This window comes from Zootoca vivipara, chromosome 2 (assembly GCF_965207765.1).
Source record: "Zootoca vivipara chromosome 2, rZooViv2.hap1.1, whole genome shotgun sequence".
Classification (NCBI taxonomy): Eukaryota; Metazoa; Chordata; class Lepidosauria; order Squamata; family Lacertidae; genus Zootoca; species Zootoca vivipara.
This window is the reverse complement of record NC_142584.1, coordinates 8179619-8201964: the sequence shown is the minus strand read 5'-3', so window position 1 is coordinate 8201964 and position 22346 is coordinate 8179619. Positions and strand designations below refer to the sequence as shown.

Here is a 22346-nt window from a genome sequence, read left to right as displayed (position 1 = left end):
GATTCATAGAGTTTCTTCCGTGCTCATGTTATTCCTCTTTCCAAGTCATTTCTCAGGAACAATATTGTCAAGGAACTTAAAAGTGTGGGCTGAACATCACAGAATTTACTTTTGCAAATCTTGCTGTGCATTTCTGCTCAGAAGTGAGTACCATTGAATTTAATGGGTGAGGAAAACACGCAGGCCAGTTGGCAGACATCTCAGGAGAGCTTTGGCGACAGTGGTGAACCTTCAGACTGCCTGAGACCTTCACATGTCCATCTCCACACCGCTCAACCTCACGGCTCCCTGCAATGACCCTTCCTTTTCTCCCCTGTTGCCCCTTATGCCTGGAATTGCCTCCCAGGCGACCTCTGAGATACCATCCCTATTGCTACCTTCACAAATCGAAAGCACATCAAAGTGCAAGTACTGTAGATAAATAGGTACCGCTACAGCGGGAAGGTAAACGGCGTTTCCGTGTGCTGCTCTGGTTCGCCAGAAGCGGCTCAGTCAGGCTGGCCACATGGTCCGCTCCTAGGCCAATCAATAAAGTGAGATGAGCTCTGCAACCCCAGAGTCTGTCACGCCTGGACCTAATGGTCAGGGGTCCCTTTACCTTTAGTTATAATTATATAGTAGTCCTGCATGTACCAATATATATTTCAGGCTCCAGCCTGTGTTGTGGTTTTCAAACCAAGTGGTTCCACTTGCAGAAGTGCCCCCCAAGTCCAAAATCTTCAAATCATCTTTAGCATCTTATTTTTATATACAGTACTTTATTTTTGATAGGTCCTTATGGGCCATGTATTGTATTTGTGAAGAAACTGCATTTGTAGCATTTGTAGCCCTCTGTTCCACTGAATGCTCATTAGCATTGTTTCAATTATTCTGCTGAGAACCTCTGGTTTATTCCACTGACTAACATAGTAGCTTCGGAAAATAATCTTCAGAGGGTTCCCTGCCAAAGATCCGCTTCAGAACACTGCAGTGACCTGTGGCTTTGACGCACATTGACAAATATGAACGGACAGTTTAGCTACTCCAACAGGGAGCTGAAAGAACAGTAGTTAAAGAGTAATAGTACAATTGACAGTCTCTTGTCCGTGAAAAGATGTGGATTAATGAACACAGCGGACCTTGATTTGACAGACATAGAGATATTGGAGCTGCTTTTCCCCTCCTAAAACCAATGAAAATATCAGCAGAATTGCTCTCTTGCTTTCTGTTTTGCTTTCTGTTGAGTGTGTTCCATTTGTTCCCCACTGCTATGGGAAAACACGCTTTGGTTTAAGAAAGCTTTGATTTAAGAACAGACTTCCGGAACGGATTAAGTTCGTAAACCAAAGTACCACTGTATACAGCTTCAGCCTAAGTAGCTAGAGGGACTTGTTCAATGTTATCTATTGATCCTCATACTGTGGGTTTGAATCGGATATTCCTAAGCTAAGGATAACCCATTTGCCGTCAAACTGCAATTACACTACTAGGGGAATCTCTAACTTACAGCTCTATTTAAAATTCTGGTACCAAATATAATCCATAGCAGAAAACATTACCTGCCTGATCACTATAGATGTGAATTATTTCATATTCGATTGTAACATAATTATTGTGGGCTGCTAGCCCTACTCAAGAGGAAAGCCATAGAAATTAATAGACGACTAACTTTGGTCCATTAATTTCAATGGGTCTATTATTCTAACTTATTTGGATACAATTCACTATTTTAAATGTTATTTTCTCTTCTCTCTCTCTCTCTCTCTCCCCATTCTCTTCTTGTAAAAATAGGGTCTGGTAAGGATCAAAATAAAAAAAGGCTTTTTAAAGCAAGGGGTTATTGTGGGAATATTGTGCGAGTAGCCAAGCACATAATCAAAATGAGAAAGCAGAGTCCAAATAAAAACAAATATATCTTCTGTGAAACAGTGGAAGGCAGGTATCTATATATTAAAAACAAAGTCAACAATAAAAAAACTAATATAATGAAGCCACTGAGAAATCAAAGAAAAGCCACAATAAGATACAACAGGGATCTGATGGGGCTTTTAATCTTTAACTCCGTGCTGGCTTCAGTTTGCAGCTGTTGCTGGTTCACCCAAACAAGTGTTTCCTTCTCCATCTGGGAGTCATGCCAAGCTAACATTTAACTGTGCTGTGCGTCAAGGGACGGCCTCGGTCCTCAAAGCTCAGCAGACAGCAATAAGCAGGTGACTTTGCTCCCTCAGGGAACGTGGGAATAAGTAACTTCATTTCTCTGTCCTAAAACCCCTAGTCTTGTGCAGCAAGTGGAAACGGGTCAGGGAACATCCTTCAGAAATGGGTCAAAACCTAGCAAGTAACAGTGTTATTATTTTACTAGTCGAACGTACGTAATGACGATAGAGGGGAGAGGGCCTGCAAGTTTCAGGAAGACCCACAGCCAAATAGTTAATGTTGCCAGGGATGTTAATGATGTGTGTCTGTTTGTGAATCATTGCGGAACAAAGAGCCAGAGCTTAAATACAGGTTGCCTAATAAGAGTAAAGGAGGGTGATGCGTGAATCTATTAAACGGGCATAAATTTTCATGAAAGAAATAATAGTTTTGAGATTATATTTTTCTAGCAGGCACTATGGATGTGTTCATATTACTGCCTTACTTCGCACAGCTACACTGGCAAAGAAAAATGTGTGTTGTTTATGCATTCTAACACTGTGACACCAGATGGCTAACCCGATCTCTCGTACAAAGTTTGCAACGTGTTTAACTGCAATGCTTCTGTGATGTGTCTGGATCCAGCCTTAGAGCGCAGTGAAGCTCTCCCACCCGATGTGCAATTCACAGCTTTTTCTCTCACCCACCAGCTGTTGACATCAGCACGACTTCACTAGAGTCAGATTCACCTCTGTTTGTGTACCAAAGGGCATTGAGGGGTTGTCTTTACCCAATGCAAAGATGCTCACACCGTGGCTAGAGATGAATTAGAAACAGCTTAAGGACTCCAATCCGTCTGTAGCTCTTTTGAGAAACAACACATCAAACGGTAGTATTTTAGAACAAAATACACTACATGCAAGCATTTTGGATAAGGTTCTGTGAATAAGGAAGGATTAAAAGCCCAGCACTGGAAACTGAAGTGAGTGCACATTAAACCAGAGTATGAACATAGCCTCTGTTAAAGGAGTGTGGCAAGTCTCTGCCCGGCTCCACAGTGTCCCTGCCATTTCTTCTACAGAAGTAAATACCAACAAGAAAAAACTGCTGAATTTTGGACAACTCTGACATTGTCACCAATAGGAATCGTTCAGGGGGTGCAGTATTTTCTGTGCATACAGGCCTGCAAGGGTATTTGGAACCAGCAAGTCTTTTCCACCCACCTAACCTGCCATATTGACAAGCATTATGGCCCTGTGAGCGGACCCACAAAAGCACACTTTGCCCAGGTCCTGGCGAACATAGCACAATCCTATGCATGTATTGCAGGGGGTTAGACCAAAATGAGCCTTGGGGCCCCTTCCAACTCTACAATTCTATGGTTCTGTGTCTACACAGCCGTAAGTCTCATTGAATTCACCAGGACTGAGGCCAAGGAAACGTGTATAGAATTGCAGTCTGAGTCGTGGCCAACTTGTTCCACCGGTGCTAATGGGAGTTAGGGGGAAATTATTGTTGTTAACATTATTTTAAGTCCTTTGGTTGCTCTTACAAATGTTGTGGAGGGTATAATCATTATAATTGCATAACTGCAATCAGTTCTAGACGTATCCACTCAGAAGTAAATTGAGGCTTAAGAACTGAGAGCTTTTCCAAATTAACCAATCTGGAGTAAAGGGATGGGGTTCTAGTGAATACTGCATGGATACTTACTAATCTTTTATGCTTTTGAATTGCTTAGAAACATTACAGCGATTCTCTGGGCTTGGCCTTAGTTTCTGTATTCCATTGATCGTAACTAGCAAGCCATGTTGTCCAGTGAATGCTTTTGGAAATCAGAATCACACCGCCTAATTATGGGTGTCCAAGGCAGCAAGATGCCGTTTTTTATTTTGTGCCTTTTGTTTCTTCCTTTAAGTAGATGGGGCTGGACTTGCAGCAGTTAAAAATCAAACAGTCTTTACATTAAAGTGTGAATTGTAAAGGTGAAAATCCACAATGATTTTAGTTTGGATAAAAATTGGGTTTTAACTTGGGTGGGTGATTTTTTATTTGGAGGGTGGGATTGTTTTAAACTGTTGTGAAATGTTACATGTTAATTTAGATTTTTGTATTTTGGGCTGGAGTAATGTTTAGGGGCTTTTGTTGGGAGTGTATTGTTTATTAGTGTGTATACATTAGTATTGTTAATTGTTTCAGTTATTTTTATTATATTTCAATTGTTTTTATTATGTTTTTATTGTTCTCATTATGTATTTTGTGTTTTGATTATTTTTATAATGTATTTTGTCCTTCGTATATTGTAATTTTGTGTTGTGAACCACCCTGAGACCCACAGTTGTAGGGCAGTATACAAATTTAATAAATAATAATAATGTTTGTTACAGCTTGATTTGTGCATCCTTTCCCGACTAAAGGTAAAGGGACCCCTGACCATTAGGTCCAGTCGTGACCGACTCTGGGGTTGCGCGCTCATCTCGCATTATTGGCCAAGGGAGCTGGCGTATAGCTTCCAGGTCATGTGGCCAGCATGACAAAGCCACTTCTGGCAAACCAGAGCAGCACACGGAAACGCTGTTTACCTTCCCGCTCTAGCGGTTCCTATTTATCTACTTGCATTTTTTGATGTGCTTTCGAACTGCTAGATTGGCAGGAGCTGGGACCAAGCAACGGGAGCTCACCCCGTCACAGGGATTCGAACTGCCGACCTTCTGATCAGCAAGCCCTAGGCTCAGTGGTTTAGCCCACAGCGCCACCTGGGTCCCAACTACTGTATAATAAAACAATAAATAATAAAACCTTTCCCAACTACTGTATAATAAAACAGGAGGGTTTTTTTGTTTGTTTGCTACTATCTGGGCATTTTCCTCAGGGGGAACTCAGAGGGACTCAGTTCTGGTACCTCCCAGGTGGGTTCCATCATGTTTTCAGGTGAGTTCCGGCACCTCTTAGGTGGGTACCATTGCCATTCTAAGAGAAGGAGGGAAGTATTTATGGTGAGTTCCAGCACCTCTTTTTCTTGAAAAATTGCACTGGCTACTTATGCATTTCTGTGTTTTTATGTTGTAAACTGCCCTGGGATCCTTGGATGAAGGGCTTCAGAAAGTGTCTGGGCGGAAATCGCTTGACTGTCCGGTATGTATGGCAACCCATGTTGGAAGTGTAGATTTTGGCAAACTTCCTTATAAATAGCTCAAAAATGACATTTCTATTTTTTCAGATGCTGAAATCCCGTGTTATTTGGCTGGGACTGCCACCAAATCAACCCACCTGGAGAACAGGTGAGCAATACCTCCCTGACCCATCCAGCAGCATCCTATCTGCTTGTAAGTCGCTTTGGGTTGCCTTGAGCAAGATAAAGCATAATAATAATAATAATAATAATAATAATAATAATAATAATAATAATAGTTACAGGTATGAGCTTTCGTGTGCATGCACACTTCGTCAGATACACTGAAACAGATTTCAGTGTATCTGATGAAGTGTGCATGCACACGAAAGCTCATACCAAAATAAAAACTTAGTTGGTCTTTAAGGTGCTACTGAAGGAATTTTTTAATAATAATAATAATAATAATAATAATAATAATAATACAGTAATAATAATGGTGGTGATGACCAGCGGCCTCTAGAGGCGGCAGATCCGGGCAACCCAACTGGGAAAGGGCCTCCTCCGTCCCGCCCCCGGGAAAGGTACGAAGATGGCCGCGATCGCCGCCGACGTGGAGGCCGGGCTGGAGTCGGTGTTCCCGCAGGAGCTGGGGCTCTTTGCAGATGCCTTCCCGGAGGAGGCCCGTTACCGGTTCTGCGGGCACGATCTGAGCATCGCCCAGCATCACGGCGCCCAGCTGGGGGTGGCTGCGCCGGTTTGGGAGGCGGTGAGTCCGTCCGGGGGCAGCTGGATCCGTCCAGGGCCAGAGAGATTTTGCACGAGGCTTGAAGGAAGGGCTTACTAGAGCAGCCCTGTGCATGTCTACTTTGAAGTAAGCCTCGCGGAGTTTAGCAGGGCTTACTTCCAGGTACTGTAAGTGTGCATAGGGTTGTGGGCAGCTGGGCTATTGCTTCCGGTAGATCTGTTTTAAGAGTCTTCTTAAATCAGGTAGAAATCTTGCCGTTGCATATTTACGTTTTCTAAGTGGTCGCCTCTGAGCTTTTTTATTTTATTTTATAGCATGCATCCAGGCACAAGCAATGATCTCCGCAGGAACTTTTCGGGGCGTCTCTTGCACAAGCCTGCCCCGCCAGCGTGCCTGTTTCGAAAGGGACTCGCAAGAAGTGAAGCGGTCTGCACTGAAAATAGATCTACGCAGGGCTTCCCAAACTCGGGTCTCCGGCAGTTTTTGGACTACAACTCCCAGCATCCCTAGCTAGCAGTTCCTGTGGTCAGGGATGATGGGAACTGTAGCCCAAGAACAGCTGGAGTCGCCCAAGTTTGGAAAACCCAGCAAGCAAATATAGTGTATGTGTGTTGCTTCAATTCCTCTAAAAAGGGCAGCTGCTTTTTGGTGTTCTGTGAAGCGGCGCCAGATTTAAGGAGGCATGGGGGCTGAGAAGGGGGGGGGCACAAAATAATAATAATAATGACAATAATAATACTTTTTTTAAACCTATACATGTATTTATACAGAATAAAAAGAATATTAAAAGAACCGAATAAAAAGCAAATGTATCAAAATGAATTATAGTGAAAATAAATGGGGTTTTTTTTGGGGGGGGGTGCCAAATTTTGTCTTTGCTAAGGGTGCCTTATTATCAAAGTCCCCCCCTTGACATGAGATGGACTTGTGTTCAGTGCAGGCTGCTCTGCTGTCGAACTTTTCCTTGCTTATTACAGCAGCATTTTAATCCCAAAATATCAAATGCTTCACAGGAACACTTATAATTCTCCCCTCCTCCAGTGCATACATTGTCAGCCGTTGTGAAATAATCCTGCCATCAGCAGGGACACGACTAGCCCTGTTGTCAAAGGTGGAATGGGAAAGTTTGCATCACACATGTATATGTGCTTGGCATACTGAATGTATCCTTGGGATCTTTAACTCACTCTTCATTTACTTCTCATTCTCCCTCTCTCCCCATGTCTAAGGCTCTAACCCTCTGCGACTATTTCGAGGCACAGAAACTGAATTTCTGGGGCAAGAAGGTTATAGAACTGGGTGCTGGGACGGGCCTCGTGGGCATCCTTGCAGCCCTCCTTGGTATGTAAGATCACTTATTTATTATTTATTGATTAAATTTGTATACCGCCCTTCACCCGAAGATCTCAAGAGTTGTTCACAGCATAACGATGCAAGATAAAGTCACAACAAGAAATAAAAGCAAAAGCAAAAGCAACTGGTAATCCCCCCCCCCAAAAAACCCCCACACATTTAGAAGTACATAGAATGTTATTCAGCCAAAGGCCTGGTTGAAGAGGAGCATTTTTGCATGGTGCCTAAAGTTGTAATAATAATATAATTATTATTATTTATACCCCACCCATCTGGCTGGGTTTCCCCAGCCGCTCTGGGCGGCTTCCAGAAGGATATTAAAATACAATAATCTATTAAACGTTAAAAGCTTCCTTAAACAGGGCTGCCTTCAGATGTCTTCTAAAAGTCTGGTAGTTGTTGTTCTCTTTGATATCTGGTGGGAGGGCGTTCCACAGGGCGGGTGACACTACTGAGAAGGCCCTCTGCCTGGTTCCCGGTAACTTGGCTTCTCGCAGTGAGGGAACCGCCAGAAGGCCCTTGGCACTGGACCTCAGTGTGCAACTTCTTTCCAGCTCATAGCAATTCGTAATCAAGCAGTTACAAGAAGAAATACCATTAACTGTTTGCATATAAGATCCACAAGATCACATTTTTACCTCTAAGTGCACTGATTTCAGCAATCACTTGTTTCCCAAAATTCATGAACTATGGCACAGCTCCACCGCATGTGTCCATAAGTTCCCCACTCCCCACATTGGAAAACTAAGTTGGGGGGGGGGAGTTTCTCAATGCACATTCAGCTAATCTGGAACCATTTGCACTGGGGGGAAATGTTCTGATGCATGATGGTGGCAGGTGAGCCTCCCTGGGGTGAGCATCCCACAAACAGGGAGCCACCACAGAAAAGGCCCCTTCTCATGTTGCCACCCTCTGGACCTCTCGTGGAGGAGCCACACGAAGGAGGGCCTCAAGTGATGATCACAGGATCTGGTTTGGTTCATATGGGGAGGGGCGGTCCTTGAGGTATTGCGGTCCTGAGCTGTTTAAGTCAGGCACCCCCAAACTTCGGCCCTCCAGATGTTTTGGACTACAATTCCCATCTTCCCCAACCACTGGTCCTGTTAGCTAGGGAACATGGGAGTTGTAGGCCAAAACATCTGGAGGGCCGCAGTTTGGGGATGCCTGGTTTAAGTTTTCATAGGTCAAAACCAGCACTTTGAATTGGGCCTGGAAACTAATTGGCAGCCAGGGCAGGTGGGCCAGGATTAGTGTAATATGTTCAGGCTGCGAGCATCCTGGCTGCTAAATTCTGCACCAGCCGAAGTTTCCAAACCATCTTCAGAGGCAGCCCTACATATAACACATTGCAGTAATCTAACCTTGATGTTACCAGAGCATAGACAACAGTAGTTAGGCTATTCCTGTCCAGATAGGGATGCAGCTGGGCCACTACCCAAAGCCGATGGAAGGCCACTTCGCACCACTGAGGCCACCTGAGCCTCGAGCGACATTATGAGTAATGTATATGGTACCAAACTGAATTTGTTGCTAACAGTTTCCTTTCCTTTCTTCCAGGTGGTGATGTGACCATCACAGACCTTCCTGTGGCCATGAAGCAGATAGAGGAGAATGTCCGCCGGAACGTGCCTGCAGAATGCATGACACAAACCAGAGTTTGTGCTCTGTCGTGGGGTGTGGACCACAAAGACTTCCCCCCAAATTATGACTTCATCCTGGGTGCAGATATTGTCTATCTCAAGCACACCTACCCCTCGTTGATCAGGACTCTCCAGCATCTATGTGGTGCTCAGTCTACCATCTACCTGTCTTCCAAAATGCGTCAGGAGCATAGTACAGCGCTTTTCTTTGAGACTCTGCTGCCTGTGCACTTCGCCACAAAGCTAGTCTTTAGAGATGAGGTTGAGAATATTAATATCTACAAAGTGACCTGCAAAAGTGACATCAGACAGTGAGCTTCCTGGTTTACCATTTTTTTAAAAAACAACAACAGTGTTTTTAATCCAGAAGTCTGGGGTGGGGTGAAGCATTCATCTGTGGTAGCTATTATCCAGAGTTCTCTACCCATCAGCAAATGGTAATACAGTGGTACCTCAGTTTTTGAACGTCTCCATTGATGAACATTTCGGTTTTCGAACGCCATAAAGCCGGAAGTAAATGCTTCGGCTTTCAAACACTTTTCAGAAGCCGAACATGCCATCTGGCTTCTGTATTGAGCATAGCTGCCAAGTTTCCCGTATTCCCCAGGAAACCCCCGTTTTTCCGGCTGTTCCCAGCCGAAAAAAACAATTTTTTTTGTTTTTCCCCAGTTTAATCTGGCGTGGTGGCCATTTTGGAACTGGGCGGAGCATGCTCAGAAGCGACTTTTGATGCTCCTCTGGCCAGTTCCAAAATGGCTGCAGCGCGACTTCTGGTGCAGCGGCCATTTTGGAACTGGGCAGAGCAGCATCAAAAGTTGCTTCTGAGCATGCTCCGCCCGGTTCCAAAATGGCGGCAGCGCTACTTCCGGTCCGATCCCTTATTTTTCCGGCAGGAACTTGGCAGGTATGGTATTGAGTTTTTGGTTTTTGACCATCTCAGAACTCGAACAGTCTTCCGGAACGGACTACATTCAAAAACCGAGGTACCACTGTACTGTATTTGTAATAACTTATCTTTGCTGGATTGTTGCAGTAAGAAAATCCCAGTCTACGGGTGAAAGGTCATGCTCCCTCAAAAGGCAGTGTTTCCTGAGAGAGATATTGCCATTATTATTATTATTATTATTATTATTATTATTATTATTATTATTTGCATATTGTCCTACATCTGTCAATCTTAGGGCAGTGCCCCGGTTGTGGGCTTTCTGGTGACATCTGGTTGCTTACTGTGAGAACAGAATGATGGCCTAGTAGACAGACATTTGTTCTGATCCATCAAGCTCTTCCTAAGTGTTCATGTGACATGCATTTCCATTATGTTGTTGTTGTTTAGTCGTTTAGTCTTGTCCGACTCTTTGTGACCCCATGGACCATAGCACGCCAGGCACTCCTGTCTTGCACTGCCTCCCGCAGTTTGGTCAAACTCATGTTCGTAGCTTCGAGAACACTGTCCAACCATCTCGTCCTCTGTCGTCCCCTTCTCCTAGTGCCCTCAATCTTTCCCAACATCAGGGTCTTTTCCAAGGATTCTTCTCTTCTCATGAGGTGGCCAAAGTATTGGAGCCTCAGCTTCACGACCTGTCCTTCCAGGGAGCACTCAGGGCTGATTTCCTTAAGAATGGATAGGTTTGATCTTCTTGCATTTCCATTATATTCCCTAGTTATTTCAGGGTGGTGCCACCCCCACTGTTATGATTCTCAAGGCCTTCAAAAGGCTTCACTGAGACCCTGGGCCACATTGTCTGTTGTGAAAAAGTGACATGTTAGTGAAGGCTACTGAACCATTCCTGCTTTGTTCTACCCTTCCTGGAGCGCCCAGCCATGTGCCTTGGCTTACGGTCACATGTTCCCCCAAACAAATCCCAATTGGTAAGCCAGGAGCAGGGCCATCTTAAGCATATTCGGCGCTGTGGTGCCCCACCGTTTCCCAGAGTTGTCGACCTTTTCCCAAGCCTCTGCAGGGATCACTCTCCTCCTGTGGAGGCTTGGGAAGGAAGCTGCATGTCCACCAGCCATATAGTTGGCGGTGCGCAGCTTCCATCCTAAGCCTCTGCGGGGATCGCTCTCCTCCCGCGGAGACTTGGGACGCAAGCTGCACGCTCACCAGCCATATGGTTGATGGGGCGCAGCTGGTAGGCGTGCAGGAGGGAAAGGGGAGGCCATTGGCAAAGCCGCGCAGCTCCCCCACTCACTGGGGCGCCCCTGAAAGGCCGGCGGCCTGGTGCAAGGCACCAGTAAACCCAATGGGAAAGACGGCTCTGGCCGGGAGCAAGCATGGTAAGCCAAGCTTCAGTTTGTTGCTCCAGGGATGGTGGAACAAGAATTGGAGCAACTTGGCAGCATTCACTTGTTTCTGATTTACCATGATACACGAATGGGTCCATTTAAACATTCCTGGGTAAATGGAGAGTCTGCAGCTCTGTGCACAGGAGAGCAGGAACTCCAGAATGTGATCTGGCTGACAGGAGCTGCTTACTTCTTTGGTGACAGGAGTTTCTTACTTCTTTGGTGTAATATTTTGCAAGTGTGCGTCTGTGGCACCAAGCAGAGAAGGCATGTGTTCTAGATTGTGCCATTAGAATTAATGTGTTTGGCACTCTGGTATTCTTTTCTAAGTGAAATTTGTAAAACTACTTTTTTTACCTTTAATAATGATCCTGGTTCAAAAAAGAAAATATTACTTTAGTAACTCCAGGGCAAGGGACCTGAAGCATTACACAAGTGCTTTAAAAGACACTATGATGCCTTTTCTCATTTTAAGAGATGCTTTTTTAAAAAAACAATTTTGTGATTTCATAAAAAGATGGATATATCATTTCTACAAGGATAATGTTATCTTTTTAAAGATGGCTTAATATCATACATGCCTATGCACTATGTATTTCTATTTTGCACTAAGGTACTATCTCATTGGAGGGATGCAGGTGGCGCTGTGGATTAAACCACAGAGCCTAGGGCTTGCTGATCAGAAGGTCGGTGGTTCGAATCTTCGCAACAAAGTGAGCTCCCGTTGCTCAGTCCCAGCTCCTGCCAACCTAGCAGTTCGAAAGCACGTCAGAGTGCAAGTAGATAAATAGGTGGGAAGGTAAATGGTGTTTCTGTGCGCTGCTCTGGTTCGCCAGAAGCGGCTTTGTCATACTGGCCACATGACCTGGAAGCTGTACGCCGGCTCCCTTGGCCAATAACGCGAGATGAGCGCGCAACCCCAGAGTCGGTCACGACTGGACCTAATGGTCAGGGGTCCCTTTACCTTTACCATCTCATTATTAATTTCCTTATTATATAAATTATTAATAGGTAGCATTTTTAGGGACCCTGGTTTCAGTTCAATTTGTATAATATCTTAAGGAAGCTATGCATGTAAGATTTTACTTAACATGTGAATTACAGAAGCTATTTAAAGTAATATTCTCTACATTTGCATTTTTTAAAGCGTCTCAGAGCTGCGTTGCAAGAGAATACATCCCAGCATCCCTGAGACCATAAGGATTTATAGGTGATTAGCTGAATGAATTTTTCTGTGCAGTACGTACATGGTTCCCTCCTCTTGTCTATCAGTTGTTTAATTGCTTGTATTTCCAAGCACTTAATATAGTATAGTACTTTTAAAGTTATCATTAGTCCTTATAATGACCCTGTAGAGTAGATTAGTCCTGATCTTTCTGTATGACAGCAGAGAGTGAGGGAGCATGCTGAACAACAGGCTTCCTAACCCATGCTGTTAATCACGGATATGGGGAGTGCAACATTGCTCAGTTGTCATGGGCCTGATGCTGTTGCAGTCCAGAAGTAGTACAGGGGAAAGGCATATGAAACAGCAATTGTGGAATGAACCATCTCCAGCAACCACAGCCTCAAAAGCTTGCTTTATGTCTCTTCCACAAGCCTAGGCAGTGTGCATGGAGGTCCTGGGTGGCCCAGACAACAAGACTCACCTTTCAGCCTCACTGGTGTGGTCCAAAGGAAAGCAGAGCAATACATTTGGCACCAGCTTGGCTGCAGGAGTCGCCAGGAGGAGATGTACAAGACACCATCCTTCTTAGTGACTCTAAATTTGTGTGGAGTTTACTCCTTAGCCTTTTCTTCTCCTGAAGATAGCCCGCAAGGCAGCAGAAGTTTAGGATCAGAGTTTTCCTTCTCCTAGATAGATAGGCTACCTCCCCTATTCTATGTACAAACGCTGACTAGATTGACGGCCGGAGCATGCTTTAAAACTGGTGATGGGACCGCCAGTTCAAACCCCATCAATTAATATGTGAAATTAGGATTTTACATCACTGGGATGGCCAGGTGTGAGCTAGGTTTGAACCCAGCCACAGTTTAATAATTCAACACACACTCCCCATGGCCCTTCCAAACTGTGGCAACGTAGTCTACTTTTAAGTGTTGTTGTTATTTATTATTACATTTCTATGTAGCCCTATACATCCAAGGATCACAGGGTGGATTACAATATAAAATCACAAATATACAAACCTTAATAATGAATGAAAACCATACATGTTTTGCCTCACACCTCACATATGTAATGAAGGGGCCAGACGAGCTGCTCTGGGGAGAGCCTTCCAGAAGTGGGGCGCCACCACAGAAAAGGCCTGTTCTCGTGTTGACACCCTTTGGACCTCTTGAGGAGGCACACAAAGAAGGGCCTTAGATTAGGATCACAGGGTCTGGACTGGTTCATATGGGGAGAGGCGGTCCTTGAGGTATCGCAATCCTGAGCCATTTAAGGCTTTATAGGTCAAAGCCAACACTTTGAATTGGTCCTGGAAACTAACTGACAAGCAGTGCAGCCAAACCGGGATAAGCTTGCAAGGATAAGTATTGATAAGCTTGCAAGACAATCAGGTTATGTTTAATTGCTGGGGGAAATGCAAGCTAAAATATATGATGGAAGTGGAAGTAAAGAGAAGAGTGGGTGGTCTTCCAAAAGCAGGTCATCTGTATGAAAACACAGAGCCTGTTGTGACTATCCCTATGTTGCAGGTTGGGGAAGAAACCAGCAGTTGAGAGATGTCTTGGGCCGGCCCTGGATGTTAGGGATATTTGATGCAGGATGTCCATCTTTTTGTACAATGACCCAAGGGTGTTCAGTGGTGCTTAAGGGAGCTGTAGTGGAAATGAAGCCAGCGGGGAATATAGGGATGGAGTCCTGTTGTGACCACACCAAAAACACTCGGGCTGCAGCAAGAATAAGGCTGCAATCCTAGACCCCATTGAATTCGATGGGTCTTACTTCTGAGTAGACCTGGTGAGGGTTGCACTGCGAAGCCGCCTCAGCCCTTCCACCCTCACTTGGAATCGGAGGCGCGGTCTTTGCACAGTTCTCTTTTCTATCACTTTTGCATTATAAATATACTGTATCATTGGATTGCTTTTAACATAAAGGCGAAAATAGAGGTTCCGAAGCAAACCCGGAACTTGCAACGTGAGCGCCGCTCTATAACTTTCGTTTTCCTTGGCGCCACCTCCCCCCAGCTGCTGCAGCCAATGGTGTGCGTCGAGCGAACTAGAACCCGGTTGGGCGGAAGTGACGAGCGGCACCGCGCGTGCGCGGCCTCAGCCAAAAGGTCGTAAGGGAGCGCGTCGCGTCGCATACGTAGTGACGCGTAATGGCAAGCGCCTTGAAGATGCAGCGGATGGTTGGGCTGGGAAGGGCGCTGCTGCCCTTGCAGAAAAGGGGTTCTCTAGCCGGGCAAGTGAGTGCGAAAGTCTTTCGTTGGGCGTTGCTGCCTCTGCTTCTCCCTGCTTAGATCCGTCTCTGTCGTCTAGGCCGGGCAAGCATGGGCAGGGCACAGAGTGTGATGATGGAGCTCAGGCTCGCGGGGTCTGCATTTTAATTTGATTTAATTTATTCATAAAATTTAATACACCTGTAAATCGTAAAAGCAGTTCACACAAAAAGGCAAAACGATAAAATGAAAGGGGGAGGGAAAAGTCACAACCATACTTTAAAAACAGCAAAAAAGTTAAAATACTACAAAAGAGGTTTAAATTCACACCGGCATTTATAAGCACCTGCGTAGGCAATGTCTAAATAAGAGCAGGTGCCAAAAAGAGTTCAATGAAAGTGCCTACTTGATAGCAGTAGTTACAAGATATAGAGTGCAACCACATCCAAGGACTGGGTAATATATGAACTCAAACAAGAATGTAATAAGAAAGGAAGAAATATATCTGCATTGGATTTAATTAAATAGGTTATATACTTTGCTTAAGGATTGTATATGGTGTACATCCTGGACTTGATTTGTATGATAGGAAGTAACCAGTAAAGAAATTTGTTACAAACATTACCATTCAGCCTGTTGTGCTCTATATGTTGTAACTATTGGATCTGCGTAACAAGGTACTGTATTGCATTTGTTTTGCTTGATAGCAGTAGGCAGGGAGTTTAAAAGTTTAAAAAGAGTTCAATGAAAGTACCTGCTTGATAGCAGTTCCAAAGTTTAGGTGCTGACACACTAAACAATCGGGTTATTTCGGGTGGGTGTTATGTGGCACCTTTACAGTCTGGGGTTCCTGACTCCCGAAGACTACTAGCTGGTCACTGGGTCCTTTTCACTAATTTTTGTCTTTGCTTTCCCCTTGTAGTTTGACTTGCATCTAGTTCGTTTTCTTCATGCTGGCCTTCCGGTTCTAGCAGCAAAAGAAGCTCTGGTGAAGCTCAGAAAGAAAACTGGCTACTCGTTTGTGAACTGCAAGAAAGCATTGGAGAAATTTGATGACGTCAGTGAGGTGAGAACAAATGTTTCAGTGATGTAAAATGCAAGTTTAATTTTAGTTTTTTGCCTGAGTGTTTCAAGTATTTCGGGAAAATAAGTGCGTTGTAAGCAATTTTTGCAAGTCTGTTGTTAAGGCTGCAGTCCAATGCATACTGGCAGTGGGGTAAATCACATCGAGATGTGGTTGCAAGTGAGTTTAGAGGCCAGAATGTTTTATCCTGTGTGTCTTCAGTCAATGTAGGCAAAGGGTAGTGACTCTTTTCTTGTTGCCCACCCAGCCCCACAAAAAGATCACCAGGAGATGTTTCTATGCCAGATGAATTATTGTGAAGAAGAACTTGGGGAAAGAATCCAAAAGTTCAGGGAAAAACAAAATGCATTGTGATTCATAAAAACAGTGTGCATTTCAAAATGTGTTTCAGTCAGTGGGAATTGCTTCCAAATAAACAGCTAACTCTTATTTTTGGTCAGAGAGAGAAACCTTAGTAAACTGATAATTCCTTAACAACACTGTCTGTGAATGGCACCAGAGGAGGCACCAAAACAGTATTAGTTTAGCCTCCTGTTGGAAGTAGATATGGATTCTATGTCTTCTAGAACCTGCAATGGATCTAAACAGCATACTTCTAATGGTTGATCTGAAGTTTATATTTACACACAAGGATGTCAGTGGACCAAATAGTTTCATATTCTTACATTCTCCTTTCCATCTGCAAGACATTTTTAAAATAAAATGGAGCCATATTTATAATAATATTTGAACATCCCCCATTTTATTCTGCAGTGGTATAATACTGGGAGAATACTTGTGCTTTTATTTAGGGTTTGAATTGATTTGTTGTGTTGTTCTTGGCAATAGTATCTCAGTTTACGGGTTTGCATTTGTCTTTCAAGGCTGAAGCCTGGCTACATGAGCAAGCCCAAAAGGAAGGATGGAGCAAAGCTTCCAAATTGCAAGGACGGAAGACACAAGAAGGGCTTATTGGGCTGCTGCAAGAGGGAAGCTCTGCAGTGATGGTAGAGGTGAGCATTTTCCTTTTGACAAAAACTTTTTTTAAAAAAATAAAAAATAACTTTTTGTTTGTTTAAAAAAGAGCATACACTTTAATAACACACAGCAACAAAGAAACACAACTGAATGTAAAGTAATGGAACAGAACCAAAGCTGTAGCCTTCCCCCCCCCCCAAAAATCTATACAGTCATACCTCATGATATGTCTGCTGCGGGTTGCGTCTTTTCAAGTTACGGACGCGCCGAACACGGAAGTCCCGGAATGGGTTACTTCCAGGTTTGGCGCATGCGCAGAAGCGCCAAATTGCGTCACGCCCCTGCACAGACGCGGCGCTTCAGGATGCGGCCTTTTCATGTTGCGAACGGGCCTCCTGAATGGATCCCGTTTGCAACCAGAGGTACCACTGTGCTGCTAACAGTATAAGAAAAAGTTCAAAAAAATACTAATAGGGCAGTGGATAGTACAAAATTAACAATAAAAATACAGTCATAAAACAAATTGAAAAGACATAACAAATAATTAGATCAGGTTAATACATCAGCATACAGGACGTGGATGGCGCTGTGGGTTAAACCACAGAACCTAGGGCTTGCCGATCAGAAGGCCGGCGGTTCGAATCCCAGTTCCTGCCAACCTAGCAGTCCGAAAGCACGTCAAAGTGCAAGTAGATAAATAGGCACCGCTCCTGCGGGAAGGTAAACGGCGTTTCCGTGCGCTGCTCTGGTTTGCCAGAAGCGGCTTAGTCATGCTGGCCACATGACTGTATGTTGGCTCCCTCGGCCAGTAAAGTGAGATGAGCGCCGCAACCCCAGAGTTGTCCGCGACTGGACCTAACGGTCAGGGGTCCCTTTACCTAATACATCAGCATAGCTTGGATCCCCTCTCGGGGAAAGCCTGAGTGAAAAAGTTGGATGCCTTATATTCCGTGCCCTTGCCTTTGGAAAACAAGATGTCATCTCATCCTCTAATTGCCACTTCTGATTTTATTCCTGCACCATAGAAGTCAGTGGCCAAGTCAGTTGAAAGTTAGCTATGCTTCTTTGCCAGGTGAACTGCGAGACTGACTTTGTGGCCCGAAATGTCAAGTTCCAGCATCTGATTCAGCAGGCAGCGATTGGAACGATGCTGCATTATCAGGGGACCGGGGACCGGCTGAACACGTACGCCAAGGTGAGAGTGGCACTAAAGGCTTCGTAGCTTAAAACTCCTGGCACATTTTAATAGCCTTTAAGTGCAAAGTGCACCTTTCTGCTGAATGAATCTTAATAAGCAAATTATACAAAGGGAGGTCACAGAATCGTAGAACTGAAGGGGTAGAGGGGCTTGTTCCACTGTTTCTTACCAGACCTGGTAGGTTGATTCCCACACAAAGTGAATGCTCCCAGGAAGTTTCTGCAGAAGTAAAAAGGACTCTTAATGGGTGTTCTGTTTATAAATGCTATCCCTATGCTGCGAACTGACCAGTGCATCTTGGTTCTGAGGAATATTGCCTTGCCTTAGATTGAAATAACTGGGGAAAGAATACTTCGGGGCTTTTCATCTGTACCCCTTCAAGGGGGCTGTGAGTTGCTGTTCCTGTGTGCTTGCCTACAGACAGTTGTCATGAGTTGCAGACACTTTGTTTAGCTGGAAATATAGTTTAAATGGCAAGTGAGGGAAACTTGTGTTTGCATGCACATGCGTTATACATAAACACATATTTGGAAGTCTGGGTTGTCTTGAGGCTCCACACTGAGTGTGTTTTCGGGTGGCAAACCAGCAGCTACTGCTGCATTTGTAGATCGAGCCTCATTCCTCCCCTCCCCAGCCCCCCCAAACCATTTTAGCAGTTGCCTAAACAGCTTTTCTAATTAACTGTGAAGGTTATAAATCTCGTTGTGCACTTCAGGAGAAGTGCTTGATAAGTTTGTAGATTTATAATGCACAATATACTTATTTTGCAGTGTTTCTTAAACTCAAATGAGCTTTCTCAGCTCAGGATAGGACCTGATGGCTCCTTGCTTGTGGACCAGCTGGCTCTGGCTATTGGTGAGTGTTCTAGTGCCACATTTCAATTGTCTGTGATTTGGTTTCCTCTAGTTTAAATTGTTTCAATTTACTGTTGTAAACCAGTTTGATAGTTCTTTTTTATGTAAGCAACTAGCTGGCCCGGCCACGCGTTGCTGTGGTTCTTTCCTGTGATTCCCCCCCACTCTGTCCGGACACATGACTTATCTGGCACATCCCTGTGACTGGCCCTACCCTGTCCTGACTCATGAGCTATCGAGTCCCCTCCTCCCCACTCGTCTGAGCCCTCTGTTGTCTCCGGGGAGTGTTGGCCCCTCCGCCTGTTTCTCCATACCTTGGCCCCCACCCTTGGAGAAGGAACTGTCAGCTTCTGGGTTCTGTTTCCCAGCATGCACTTTTGTCTGAGCCCTCTGTTGCCCCCGGGGAGTGTTGTTCCCCCCCCCGTATCTCCATACATTGGCTACTGCGCACGCATTGTGAACATTTTTATATATATAGATTTATTTATTTTTAAATAAGAACATGAGAAGCAGAAGTTACTATTGTTTAATTTTATTTTTGGGGTTGTCATTTATTTTGGTGGGTATTGTATGATTTGGGCATTGTTGTGTGTTTTGTGGTTGGTTTGTTTGTTTTGGTTATTTGGATTTTCTAATTTTGGAGTAGGTGTAGGATGTGGTGTTTGTTTGAGGACTTAAACTGGGGAGAGAAAGTGCATGGTTGTGGTTTTTTTTAAAGACGCAGAGGCTGGCAATCAGTCATAGTATAAAGCCTAGGTTAAAGGGGGCATGACTGCCCTTACTTAAAATGGCTGCCATAGCCTCACATGTGACAACGCCCACTAAATTAAAAAGCAAAAACCCCTCGCCATGCCCCCAAGTGCATGTTAGGGGAAATGATGAACGACTGCCTAATGCTGCCAGGCGTTTATTAATACAGCCGCCGGGAGAGTCTTTGGGCTTGGGCTTTGTAGGTGGAATGGCCGTTTTGGCGGTCAGCCTACTCATTTTTCCCTGTCCCAACCCACCCCCCACTGCTTTGGCTGACTCAGGGTCCTCCCCACCCCCATGGCTATGTGTCCCCCCTCCCTTTGTTGTGCCTCATCCCTGTGCGCCCCCCCCCCGTTTTGAAAGGCCCTATTCTGTTTATTTCCCCTGCTTGGCAATGCTGTGGCCTATTGAAAAAGCTGGGCCTTGTTGCTGCAGAAGGACTGTTTTCAGTTGGTTGCTGTGGAATTTTGTGATGTCATCTGGCGGCGCAGCTTTTGGATGCTGCTGGAGTCTTCAGAGCTTCTGGTGGTGACGTCTAATTTGGGCGCCACTTTTTTGTGTGTTTAATCATTATTTTAGGTGTGAAAGGTATGGTTTTTCGGGGGGAAATTATGCCAGATCCCTCCCTGATGGGCAAGGTATGTTGTGGCCAAATTTGTTACATTACTGTTCAGCAGTTACGGAGAAAGGCTGTGACCTCTGTGTGCGCAATGCCTACATTTAGATAGATAGATAGATAGATAGATAGATAGATATAGAAAGATTATTGCTAAATAAGACCAAGGAAGCAGGAGGTACATAAGAAACTTGCCTTATACTGAGTCACACCATTTGGTTCATCTCACCCAGTATTGTCTATTGGGCAGCAGCTCTCCTGGGTTTCTGGCAGGGTGCAGTTCCTAGTCCTACCTAGAGGTACCAGGGATTGAAGGATCTGCAAGGCAGATGCTGTACTACTGAGGCAACAGTCCTTTTCTGCCTGAATACCCTTTTCTCTAATTTGTAGGTGTGCCCAGGGGATTATGTTGCCAAGAATGCAATGCTTTCTGCAAGGACCACTTCCTTTTCAAAATGTAGCTGTTTGCCATAGGCATAGCATAGCTCAGCCCTTGAAACATCACCTGTGCTCCTAATGGTTAATCCTCCCATTTGTCTTCTCTTTTTCTATGCAGGCAAGCTGGGGGAGAACATGGTCATTAAGAGAGCAGTGTGGATATCGGTGCCAGAGAAATTTTTCATCGGCTCTTACGTGCACGGGGCTCTTCCAGAAGGAAACCCGTTCCTTTCTAACATGATGTTTGGCAAATACGGAGCTTTGGTGATCTGCTGTCCCTCTGAGCCATGTGAAAAGTCGGACTTTGCTGAACTGGGCTGGAGGCTGGGCCAGCATGTGGTGGGCATGGCCCCCCTCTCTGTAGGCTCTCTGGAGGATGAACCCGGCGGAGATTCTGAAACCAAGATGCTTGCCCAGCCCTTCCTGCTGGACCCTGCTATTTCCTTGGGACAGTACGTTCGGCCCACGGGTGTATCTGTGCTGGACTTTGTGCGGTTTGAATGCGGAGAGGATATAGAACTGTCACCATCAGACTAAACAATACTGGTGGCGGTGGGGCAAGTGAACTGTTCCCAGTTCCTGTTTGGGCCCTGCCTTGGTTAACAGACCTAACCAGTCATGAATTAAACTCTGTGTTGGGTTGGTCATGGAAGCTGAATACTGATTGTGCGCAATCTCATTTCAAAGCTCCAGAACGACTCTGAGCAGGTGTGGAAGACAGCTGTCAATGTTGCAAATAAAACTAGCTGGCAGCAAGGAGGGGAACAGCGTCTGCTGGTTCAAGCGCATCTGTTGAATTGTCATGAACCCCAGGGAGCACATTTTTATTTGCTATCCATGCTAAGTGTAGCAGAACAGGACAGCTGGAGGGTGCAGTAAAGTGAAAGGAGAGGTGGGTTTTGCTAAACTGTGGGTCTAGGCTAGGTCTGTGAGGTAACTGGGCAACTCTTGAAGCATGCAGAAAATCATTGGGGGCTACTAGAAACCCATTGGAGCCCCCCTTTCTCTTCATGAAATGAGTAGTCCCTGTCCACCTTATAAAGGGTTTCCACAGTGAGGACTAGAAGCTTGGGTGTCCTTGTTTTCCCTTATGGGAAGCACGACTACAGCACCCTCTTCTATTGCAGCAGAAGTCTAAAGGCTTAAAGTCAGAACAGACTTCTCATCATTTAGTAAGCCAAGGTCCCTGGTAATTATTGCTGGAGATACCTGCTCCTTTCTTCCTCCCAGCCATCCAAGCATTAGTAGGTGAGGGCACCCTAGGAGATGGGCCAGAATGAAATCTGATCTGCCCGCAAACAGCTTCCCTTGTCCAGCTTCGTAGAACAGCCTGTGCTACTTCTGTGGTAGCCGGCAATGCTTGGTTGGCCATGAGTGGCAAGTGTAGCTACTGTGGTACCCAGTGAGCAAGTTGATGAGCAAGGCTTGTGTGTTCTGTAACACATACTGAAAACAAGCTGACTTCTGTGGCAAAGCTGCAGAAGTTGTCGGACAGCCTGCCTGCATTCATCCACACTGTCTTGAATGCCGGCTTACGGCATCTTAGACAGGCAAGTCATCTTCCTGGTCCAGGCACATTGTTCCCTATTGCATTCTGACAGCCCCTGTTAAGGAGTAAGCCCAGACCTCCTGTGATCAGGTGCCCAAATTCTGTGATATTTGCACTACATACATGACATAAACTCTTCTGCTACTAATCAACTTGGGTGGAGGGCTACTTTTTGACTGTGGAAGGCTGCTCCCCCAGCACCTACGTACCCTGGTTCCCTTGGGAATGGGTGGTTCACATGCTTGAAAAGCAAAGGTGCA

The 22346-nt window shown here is 45.0% G+C and overlaps 2 protein-coding genes across 2 annotated transcripts; both read left to right on the top strand.

Moving 5' to 3' along the window:
* The first annotated feature begins 5747 nt into the window (after window positions 1-5747).
* Window positions 5748-9625, top strand: EEF1AKMT3 (EEF1A lysine methyltransferase 3). Its single transcript, XM_060272102.2, has 3 exons — window positions 5748-5996; window positions 7205-7316; window positions 8886-9625. Exons 1-3 carry the CDS (start codon window positions 5820-5822, stop codon window positions 9281-9283), a joined length of 687 nt encoding a protein of 228 aa, XP_060128085.1. The 5' UTR covers window positions 5748-5819; the 3' UTR covers window positions 9284-9625.
* Window positions 9626-14569: 4944 nt separating this feature from the next.
* On the top strand, window positions 14570-21306 carry TSFM (Ts translation elongation factor, mitochondrial). The gene is made up of 6 exons (XM_035103034.3): window positions 14570-14667; window positions 15563-15706; window positions 16588-16716; window positions 17754-17876; window positions 18650-18734; window positions 20656-21306. Exons 1-6 carry the CDS (start codon window positions 14581-14583, stop codon window positions 21072-21074), a joined length of 987 nt encoding a protein of 328 aa, XP_034958925.1. The 5' UTR covers window positions 14570-14580; the 3' UTR covers window positions 21075-21306.
* The last annotated feature ends 1040 nt before the right edge of the window (window positions 21307-22346 follow it).

Bases quoted from the DNA above. Each gene is read 5' to 3' on its own strand.
- EEF1AKMT3 (XM_060272102.2), top strand. From the start codon at position 5,820: ATGGCCGCGATCGCCGCCGACGTGGAGGCCGGGCTGGAGTCGGTGTTC. The intron at 5,997-7,204 runs GTGAGTCCGTCC...CCCATGTCTAAG, and splicing joins CTGCGCCGGTTTGGGAGGCG to GCTCTAACCCTCTGCGACTA. The intron at 7,317-8,885 runs GTATGTAAGATC...CCTTTCTTCCAG, and splicing joins CATCCTTGCAGCCCTCCTTG to GTGGTGATGTGACCATCACA.
- TSFM (XM_035103034.3), top strand. From the start codon at position 14,581: ATGGCAAGCGCCTTGAAGATGCAGCGGATGGTTGGGCTGGGAAGGGCG. The intron at 17,877-18,649 runs GTGAGAGTGGCA...CTTATTTTGCAG, and splicing joins GGCTGAACACGTACGCCAAG to TGTTTCTTAAACTCAAATGA. The intron at 18,735-20,655 runs GTGAGTGTTCTA...TTTTCTATGCAG, and splicing joins CCAGCTGGCTCTGGCTATTG to GCAAGCTGGGGGAGAACATG.